This window comes from Borostomias antarcticus (genome assembly GCF_949987555.1).
Source record: "Borostomias antarcticus genome assembly, chromosome: 7".
Classification (NCBI taxonomy): Eukaryota; Metazoa; Chordata; class Actinopteri; order Stomiiformes; family Stomiidae; genus Borostomias; species Borostomias antarcticus.
The window spans coordinates 7422832-7433738 of record NC_140240.1 but is presented as its reverse complement, the minus strand read 5'-3'; the positions used below and the strand labels follow the sequence as shown (position 1 = coordinate 7433738).

At 41.9% G+C, this 10907-nt stretch overlaps 1 protein-coding gene across 1 annotated transcript; it reads right to left on the bottom strand.

Annotated features, from left to right (window-relative positions):
* Positions 1–2119: 2119 nt before the first annotated feature.
* wnt7aa (wingless-type MMTV integration site family, member 7Aa) lies at positions 2120–10180 on the bottom strand (the record flags this gene model as incomplete). Its single annotated transcript, XM_084440516.1, has 4 exons — positions 2120–2599; positions 5447–5718; positions 9344–9570; positions 10110–10180. The coding sequence occupies 4 exons, from the start codon at positions 10178–10180 to the stop codon at positions 2120–2122; spliced, it is 1050 nt and encodes a 349-aa protein (XP_084296642.1).
* Positions 10181–10907: the final 727 nt, after the last annotated feature.

Genomic DNA, 10907 nt, shown 5'->3' with positions numbered 1-10907 from the left:
TGGAGGACGACAGCTTGGATGGGTCAAATGCAGGGAACACATTCCACTGGCAAACGCTGAAGATGCGTGTGTGTGTACTGTGTCACCGGGCATTCATATGTGTTTGTGTCTCTTGCCGTGTGGCTAATAAAAGACCCTTGAGGTCCTGTAATTGTATGTTTATATTCATATTTGAATGCGTTCCCCTAACATGCTGCTGTTTGATAGTCAAGGGGTATTCCCTTCTTTCTTCTGATGTGGAAATAATTGGCAGACACACACAAGGACATTGACTGCTGAGGCGACATTTATTAACACTGTTTGAAACATGACTCACAACGACGACTCTGTTAAATCAGATATGACAATACAAACATGTACTAATACATATTTGATTTTTTTTCTTTTTTAACTGAACATGGCTTATATACAATATGATGATATACATCATATTGTATAGTGTTTCTATATCATTTTTTTTCAATAAAATTGGTCTTTGGTAAAACAGTGTCTCTATGTCATGATGACAGAGTAGCCTACCCAAGATGGTGTTGCATGAAAGCTGATGTCAGTGATTTCTCCAAAGAGGTCAGAGGTGAGTTCAGTTACTTACTACTAGGACACCAAAACACTCCACTTTGGGCCTCTCAAAATTCTGTTAAATTGGAACATATCTTGAATCAACTGAGAGAACATGCATCTTATTTTGTCAAAGTTCTGTGTAAAGACACATTACAGTATGTATTACCTGTCAACATCATTTCCATCATGACGACCAATTTTGTCTATATTTAAACAGTTATGGAATGCATTTATAAAAGGGGGAGGGTATATTTTACACAAATAAACAAAATAAATAAAATATTCATATAAAAATAATCTCTTACAAAATATATTCTATCAACCAAGTCAACAATTGTGGACAATATGTCTGGATGATGACGTTTGCTCATGGTTGTGTAGGATAGAATTAGCTTTAAGTCACTGTTGTCAGATAAACAGAGTCACTAGTTGCTCATAAATTACAACCTCCACGATTTTCCAGACAACTAGCAGCAAACAGAGTTTAAAAACGTCATCTAATACCATAAACAGAAACATCATCTAATACCACCATTAATCTGACCCCACATTTCAGTAGTTAAGGCTTGTTTTGCTCTTCAGTATGAAAGCTATTTTGTCCCAAAATGTCTGAATTGTTTGTCTTGAGATTTGACGTTTAACTTGAGAGGATTTCTCATATGCGTCAGTTTCTTGTAAAACCAGCAAATTACTGAATCAAATGTACTATTCATTGACATAGGCACAACTCGGCTTCCATCCTCTAAGTGTATGCATCTCCAGTGTATTAGGTTTTATTTGTTAGAAGTAAGCTGTGCACTTATGTACATGAACGAGGGGAGTAAGTGGGGGTATTATTCCTATCTAAACCATGTAACCAGATTCAGTCAACAGTGAATTCTGAAAAACATCAGTAGTTTTCTCATTAAATAAATTAATATTAGTCTAGTTACTAAATCAAATAGCAAAATGACTGCCATTGCTGTTTCAGTTGATCCATGCCAAAATACCAGAAGGTCCACTTGCCCAAAGAGTCTATGAACGAGGGCTGTGACAGAATACTCTATACAGACATCCAGTATATGGACCAGATTGACAAAGCATCACACTGGCAGCAGTTTACATATATGTCCACAGAGCAGTCTTTGGAGCAGCAGATGTCTGACCTAATACAAGTCCATGTAATCCGCAGAGAGCACTCTGTCCTGAACCATCCAGTTCCATGTCATGTTAAATAATATCCATTGGCATCAACACCAATAACACAACACGGTACAATTGTCCTGTCTGAAATCAGCTGGTGTTCAAAGGCAGAAAGGGCTTGACTGACTGTGAGTGCTGTAAACCCTGCAAACATGGAAGAGGCACTGAACAGTTTAGGTATAAGGCACTCTTGTTCTTATGTCCTTGTCAGCCAGAGGACTTTGTCGCTGCAGTACATCTCTCTCACACAGACACACACACACGCGCACACACGCACACTGTACAAACACACTAAAGTACCAAAAGTACGCAAAGAGAAACACATAGCCAGACCAAGGAGCAGACGTGTGTATAAATAAGCGTCCAATAAATATGTTCATTTACATGTGTAAACCTCTGTCCTCTCGCTGCAGGTGTTGCACTTGACGTAGCAGCACCAGAGGAACTTGCAGTTGCACTGCCACACGCGCGAGTACTGGTGCGTGTTGTAGCCTCGGCCGCAGCACATCAGGTCACAGCTGTTGGCCTGCTGGGCTGTCCTGTTGCACATGCGGCCCTGGGTCCCCGTGCTGCCCGTCACGGGATCCGCCTCGCAGTAGTTGGGGGACTTCTCTATGTACACCAGGTCCGTGTCCATGGGCTTGCGGTACGAGTAGGGCTTCTTGACTTTGAGGAAGGTGGGCCTCTTGTTGCGGCTGGCTCTGACGGGCTCCACGTGCACCGCCTGGCTGTACTTGTCCTTCAGGATGTAGCCGAGCTGGCGGAACTTGGGGAGGGTCGTCCAGCAGGTCTTGGTGGTGCAGGAGCCCGACACCCCGTGGCACTTGCACTCCAGCCTCATGTTCTTCTCCAAGATCTACAACCGAGGGAGACTGACAGTTAAAGCAATGCTGATACTGAACACTATGACCATATCCCGTCTGTGTGACTAGCTTGAAGAACATATATAATAGGAATTATAACAGATTGAGTCACAACTTTCCGAACCAATTGTTGAGCCATACGCAACATTTTTCTTGGACAGCAGATTGTGTTTACAGTGGTCCTCTGACATATTTCTTACATTTTTTAACAGGTTGAGACAAAGGTTTTTTAAACATTCCAATTGATCTTACACATTCCACAGATCTCAAACTCCTTGTATCACTAGGTGATGTGTTGTGTTGGCATGGGCCATTTTTTCAAACAAAAAGAGAGCAGACCAAAAAACATACACAGAGATACAAATATCCCTGTGCTATTGGTCATAATTGGAACCTGGTCTGAAAAGATTCTAAAACATTCAAGTGTATGAATGCGTGCAAAGGTGGAACAAAACTGTTAAGAACATGTATGATATAAACAATGTATGAATGATGAATGATGATCAGAGTCCCTACAACAAAAGTTTTGTGTGTAGTATACACTGTCAAATCCAGGGAATCAGGTTTCAAATCCTTTGTGTTGCCTATTCTGTACTGTATATCCATCCCTTTAGCAAATCTGGTGCATGATGTGGTGCTCCTCACAGCACTGACTCCTTGCAAATGAAAGTGGGACTATCCTAATGAGTTTAAACACGTCAACTGTATCTCTGCTTCACTACTCAAGTGTCAAGTGATGAGTAAAACGTTTAGCAAATCAAAAACAATGCCAGCAAGACCCTCACAGAAGGCAGTAAATTCACATAAAAGATGGATGAACTTATGAATGTACGTGGCATCCTGAGGGGCAATTTACTTGATATATGGAGGCATCTGCAGTGGCCTGATTGGCAGCCCTGAATGGCCTTTTCAAGGTTAGAGTGGAATCTTTTGGTGTGGTTGGCAAAGTGCTCGCATAGAGCATTCTCCCTTTATACACCACACTGAATGACATCAGCTAACGCACTTACGTCCTCATTGAGTGGGAACCCTTTTGGGTATTAGAGAAGCCTCACCCTGCTTTTTAATTATTTCTCTTTCTCTCTCTCTTTCGTCCCCTCAGACATTCTGGAGTCTCTTGGGTAATTGTCAGAAGCCTGGGATGCATATCTAGCTTAGCATGGTCATGCCTATGATCCCTGATAAACATTTCATTCATAAAAGTAATTGAGGTGAAATGCCCATGAATTTGCCATTGTTTGTTTAACAAGCCCCCCCCCCCCCCCCCACCCGCATGGCACATCACTGTTTGTTCTTCTCAGAAATTTCCAAGGTTGGCGCTCATAGCACTCCGACACCATTACAGGAACAATATGAAAGGCCTCACAACAACAATCACTATAAAAGGTTGCTTGGCAGCAAGGATGTTACAGGTAAATGACTCCCCTACCAGACTCAAACTGATGCCAGTCTTTTACGGTTGCCCCCAATAAGCCCTGTCCAGAGTGCTGAAATGTTCTTCTCTTCTGAGTCCTAAGTTGTAAACAGGGCAAAAGATCTATGGGGGAAAACGCCAAACTGCCAGAAGGAACTAGGCCTAGCTCTAATGAGTAAGGGATAACAGAACCTCCTGCCCCAACATTCAGGGAGACAGCCTAGATGGAGAAATTTTTTCTCCTTACAGTGTGTTTGCAGCACGGAGATCTAAAGGGGAAATCAAACTCCACTTCGTGTTTTTCCCCTCTAATAGCCCTTTTCCACCAAAGGAACTCTGGTTCGGGAACCGGTTCGTTTCAAAATTCCTGGAACCTTGGTTCTGTCCAGAGAACGGGCCTGCGTTTCGACCAGTTTTGAGCCGAACCGCTGTACGTCAGCCCGCGCCCATGATGTCGTCACGGTTCGCACTGAAAAACCTACTATTTTGTGGTGCCGGTTCGGAACCAGCTTTCGGGTTCCCGAACTCATTTCTTTTTGGTCGAAATGCTCGGAACCATTCAAAATTTGGTTCGCGAACCGGCACCGAACCGGTTTCCTCTTGGTGGAAAAGGCCTATAAGAGCCTCCTATCATTTAATTACAGGCGACCTCTTTAGTCTGTGTCTGACTAGCTCCAGCTTCATCTTCTGCAATGGATTATAAATCACAACACCAAGGTTACAAGGTGGTAGCCTCGCGAGACCATCCTGATCTTGCGAGTTCACATTCGGTTTCTCTCCGCGGATCAGTCTGGACTTCCCCCTATCTCGAATGATTTCAGTGGGCCGGTGTACTTGCCTTGACAGACTAACTTCTTCAGCCAATCAGGATGACAAAACCTTTGCCAAATCAAGTTGGAAGAATAGCGAAAATGTCTTTTCCTTTGAGATACTCCGTGCATACTCTGTTTCTTGTTTAATTGTTATTTAATTGAGTCTATTTTTGCAATAACAGAACTTTTCACACAACTTAACATTACTGCTCGTTGCTTCGGGGACTGTTTTGCCACGGGAACCACTCTACTGGGGGGCAGAACAGCAGTCAGAACACAGTCCCTGAATGGCCCGGTCAAAATGTGATCGGAGAGAAATTGTTCGAGATGGGGAAAAGTCCAGACTGATCTGAAACTGAATGTGAGCTTGCGAGATCAGGATGGTCTCATGAGGCTAACAAGGTGGTGCTTCCTATGATTGTTAACCCGTGCCATCCGGCAGCTGCACTCTCTCTCCTTCTGTATTTGACGTAGGTTCTCTATGCTCCGTGATGCAAATTAGATTAAAGAATAATTATGCTTTACTGTGCATTAGTGCCATAACACACATACGAAATAGGACAATATATTTAGCAGCTGAACATAGAATCTGTACAGTCACCTGGCCCACGTACCTTACGCCCCACTTCATTATTATGCAAATTCATGAGTGTCCTCGCGTTCTGTTTAATCTCCCTGGCGTCCACGAACACCTTGGAGAAGCCAAGGCCGTAGCGGATATCAGCCGAGCATCCTCCCCACTTCCAGCCCTCGTCCTGGTTGTAGAAGCCCTGCTTCTCCTTGTCACAGCCACAGTCGCTCAGGTTACCCTGGGTGCAGGCTGCGGTGATGGCATGAGCCACGCCAGCGGCGATGATGGCGTAGGTGAACGCAGCTTCCTTACTGCCTGGAGAGAGAAAAAATACATTTTTAATCACAATTGCTGACAACTAAGATCCTCTGTTTCAGGCAGTATCTAGCCTCCTTACATACCTGACATAGCTCTTTCAATCCAAATCATAAAACGCATGAGCTGAGCCAAGTTTTGTTCATTTATCATGCTCGCTTAAAACAGATTAATGACAGGAGGAGATGAGGGCACCCAGAGGGCTCCGAGCATTGTGCTTATGTGAGATATGATCAAATATTTGTTTACATTGCGCTAGAAGGACAGCCAAGTTGAAAAGATAGTGACTATTCTAGGGAACCAACTGGAAAAACACTACATTCTCCTTAATTCTAGTGTCAAACACAAGAAACACTAGGCTAGCGACCTTGTCTCCAGAACCAGAGATGCAATTTCAACAAAGGAAGGAATAGCCTATCTATAGAAGGAATACAATGGGCAAAGGTTAAAACTCAAGAGGCAACCCAGAGCAGATCCAGTTCAGACTGCAGTCTGGCCCCTGTCCCAGCTTCCGTCACACGTGGGTTCCACCCTGTGGAGGTGAGCCTGAGAGGCATGCAGACCCTCCCTAGACAGGCTGGCAGATAGAGCTGATTTCCACTCTATAAATCTTGTGCTTCCAGGTCAGCCACAGTCTTAATTAAAACGTATGTCTTAAGAGGAAACAGAACTTTCGGCAGTATCCGGAGGTATTACAATATTACAGTATGAACTAATCACATCTAGTATTCTCAGAGAGATGTCAAAGAAGCCTTGCAATTACCGATTGTTGACATCAAATGTTCAACTTTCTGAATTCTCGAGGAAGTTAACTCCTAGTTGTCTTGATTAATGGATTATATACCTATATTATTTTGCCTCACATGTATTTACATACACAGAACACAGGAGTGAAGGTAATACGAATGGTTAACCAACTCCAGTTCCGACACGTATGGAACAAAAAATGTCTACAATTTCACAGCGTCACTGCCAATGTGACCTCAATCAATGTCCCCACTGTTAGTTGTCCACGTTCCATTCAGCTTGACCAATACAATGGGTGCACACTACATTCTGGTAAAAGGAAATAAAAACAAGGGCTAATCACTGTTATTCCAAATGAAAGAAGCTATTTATAAAATAGCATGTGTCACATTTTCTAAATAACACATCTTCAGTATATTCAACGTATCTTCAGTTCTCTCTTTTTTTGAGAAACAACCATACATGCATGACTTTTCAGTACCTCCAAAGGAGCTCAGGTATGTGTTGACCTGTTGTTGATAAACATCTTGGAACCCTGCCTTGCCTTCAAAAAGTCAACTATACAAATCAATCATGTGTTGATCTGTATTCTTAAATGGGCCTGATGCCAATGAATATGGGTTTATATCCAAAAGTAAGGTTAGCTCGGGTTGTGAGAATGCTGGAATCTTCAACATGCCTGCATTAATGAATGTCAAAATACTGTATTTCCTGGTGTGTTGGTTCAGAGATGTTTACTTTCATAAAGATCTGAGCACAAACATAACTGATAAAAAAGCTATAAAACTCCTCCGTTATGACAAGAGTTTCATTACTTTTTCCACAAGTATCTGAAGCAGTGCCTTAAAATGAGTCTGCGTCAAACTTGCCCTGTCAAAAACTCCTAATGCAAGAGGTAAAAGTATAAACCTAGCACATTGTACTTGTCTGGACTTGAGGCATTTATGCTTTTAGGGGGAAAGTATTTTATGAACATACAGGAGGGTGGTTAAGCTGAACTGAAAGAAAAAAGAAGGGCAAGATAAAAAGGCCACATGGTGAAAAATGCAAGCCAGATACTATGACTTGAGCAAGACGGCATCTGATCATTACAAACACCATTTACATGTATGCGTTATGCATCAGCAGCAAGTAAAGTAAAGTAACCTCCAAATAAAGCCTTATGTTTTAATGGCGTGACCAAGCTAGTAGAGGGATCAGTCTATGATGTAAGTACAAAAGCTTTAAAAAAAGACAAAAATGACTAAACACCAAACCGCTTTACCATTGAGTCCCTCCCTTCTCAAACATGGGATTAAATTTGCCTTTCTTGATTACTGTGTGGATGGCGTCTAATCTGACCGGTGAAGCCTATCTTGTTAGAAAGCTTGTCCAGACTGTTTTCCCTCAACGAAGACAAACGCAGGCAACAGCAGTCAGAGCCAATAAAGGGTCCTCCTCTGGGATGGCCAAGAGAATCAAAGCTGTCATACCACTGTGTTATACAGTGCATTACTGATCACAGAATGAAAAACTGAGTTTTTCTTTGTGTATTTGATTCAATAGCATAAACATGCAAAAAGGGCATTATATAACACTTTTCACCTCATGATTCAACACCAGATGTCATAGCTAAACTGTGACTACTGGTGTCACTTGTTCTTATAGAAGGGACAAAGCTTGTTTGCACTACTGGGCATCCTAGGCAACTTACTGTTTACAATTGTCTATTTCTTGTCACGTTTGTATAACATATAGTGTACCTTTGTAATTATTTAATCATGTCTATTAATTTGACTGTGCTTCTTGTATTCCTTCTACTGCAACACAGTAATTTGCATTTGGGGGTCAATAAAGTACTTACCTACAGTACCTACTTACTTATTGTAACTCACTTTGGATAAAAGTGTCTGCTAAATTACTAAAAATGTAAAACTTTAAATGTATTCACTCTTAACACATACAGAACTCTTAAATGATCTTTGTTGTGCCTCATGGCATGATTATGTCAATGACCACGAGGAACAAGGCACTGCAACAGGACCATTGTGTTGAATAGGATCCCATAGTTTATTTCCGGAACTATCTTGTAATTCAAGTATCCATTCCCTCGAGCCATATTCAACAGACAAATATTCCAGAAGTACCTGCCCTCTTTCCCCACCAGCCAGGGGCCCTTCAGACCCACATTTGTCAAAGTGTCGGGGGCTCAATAGCACCGAAGAACCTCTAAAAAGATCACATTTGCTCAAGGGAAATAGACACCATTACAAAGAGGGGACCTGTGTTCTTTCTCCACATTTGTAACATTTTTCTGAAGAACTGTACTTCTTCCACACTCTGACTGAACAGATGTAACTACCTGTGGCAACACTAGCACCCTGATCGCCACCTCATCAAAGTCAACTGATAAGCTTGGTAGCTTTAATCACATTAATTTCCTTGAAAGCCAAAGCTTATGAAACAGTCCTCGGGCTGTAGTGATATTATTCAATGTTCTTTCAAGTATGTTTAATACAGATATAGCTTTTTATGTTACTCACTATAAGTTGTTTTAGTTGTGGATAAATGCAAAACAATATATCTAATGCACGTCCTCGTTGAATATTCTATTCTTCGGGATGAGGTGGAATAAAGTCCAGTAATTACTCTATGGCTTGATTACATTGATACCATTAGTAAATTACAAGTAGCCTACATAACCCATTTTAAGAGTAACAATGCCCCTCTGCAATTGATTCAATTAAATATTGGGACATTTCTGATCAGGTCAATGTGGTGAGAGACACAATGTTTCCAGCATCAAATAGCAGAAGTGTATTAGTTAGCCTGTGCAATTTGCTAATGAAATGTATGAATTTGCAGGTGACGGTTAAACTGAAGTTAAACTGTAACATACCCACTTTCAGCTCTTTTCCAAAGACAGTTCTCTCGCCAAGGGCAGAGCAATTCCATCTTCCATGTTTGAATTGAAATTGGCATTCGTTTATCCCCATCTGAGCCCCCTCTCCGATCACTATGATAGCGTCGGGTCGGCTTTGACAGATAGTCCTTTGACGAGGAGCCAAACCAGGAATCTTGTTACAGATGATACTCGCTCCCAATGCAACCACAGACGAAAAGCCCCTGTAAAACAGATGCAATGTAAATTGTTCATTCATGATGGACAGCCTAACAATAATATTATATATATATATATATATATATATATATATATATATATACACACACATCACGTGTAGACAGCTAAGTATACGATGCCATTTCTAGCATTGCACAGGCTAATCACATTTCAACTAAGGTGGTAGGCCTTATTCATATTTTCATAGAGGCACATACTGGAAATGCTGGTGTGTAGGCCTAGGTAGCCTACCTAATATCGAACAAATAGGAGGCCTAACTTCTTGTAGCCTAACATACATCATGAAGTGGCCTATAAATCAAACCTATCTTAGGCTAAGGGTTACAACAGCCTCTACTCTAGCAGTTGAAGTTGATTCACAAAAAGTTCTTGTCCACTTCTTTTAGGTCTTCCTATAGGCTATCAGAAGGAAAGGTTTATTTTCAACTAATATTGTCTCATTCTTCCATGAACTGTTCCAGCAACAGTAATCTTCCTTTGCACTTATCAGGTCTGAACATGCACGAATATGCGGGCTACTCACCCAATTTTCAAATACACAATCCCTAAGCAAAGAAAAATATGGAAAATCCAGCGGCGTGTTTTTCTACTCATGGTGTTCAGCCACTGGATTTGAATATGATAGCTACAATTATGCTCTGTTCTCCTCCGGTGTAGGCTATTCTGCTCGTCACACACGCGGGAACTCCAGGGTAAGATATCAGCGACCGGAGCACACAGTTCCTTGAGACAAATAAAAGTTCCTTTGAAATAGAGTCGATACGTCCTTGAGTAGATCTTGGGATTGAGTTCATGCAGCATTGGATTGTCTGTCTCAGGTGGGCTCGCGCTCTCGCCTGCCCTCGTGCAGGTTCTCTACCTTGCCTCTCAGGGCGTGTTCCCCTGAGAAATATCCCTCACCTCTACAGTGAGGTGCATTTACCTGCTCAATCTGAGTAAGTGGAAGCGAAATTTGTTGAATCCCCCATTTAAACGTAAAGGCTAGGCAAGCACATCAATGTAAACTCTGCATTGATCCTTTCAGGCTAATTGACCCCTAATATCGCAATTTGTCGTTTAATTCAACGTTCAGAATTAAATCCCAAGATAAACTTTTGAATACGCTACGGCTACACTATACATGAACGAGGGTAGAAATGATAAATAGGCAACCATCTACCACGGGATGACAGGGAGCGCACTGGTGGGCCACCCTGGACAGTTTTTATTTATTCTCCAACACGTTAATGCCCCTCCCACTCTCAGTAAAATAATCTATTTGACTTTTGATAGGCTTGCCTACATTGGCAACCTTCTCCCCCACGAGGATCTTCTGTAGCCT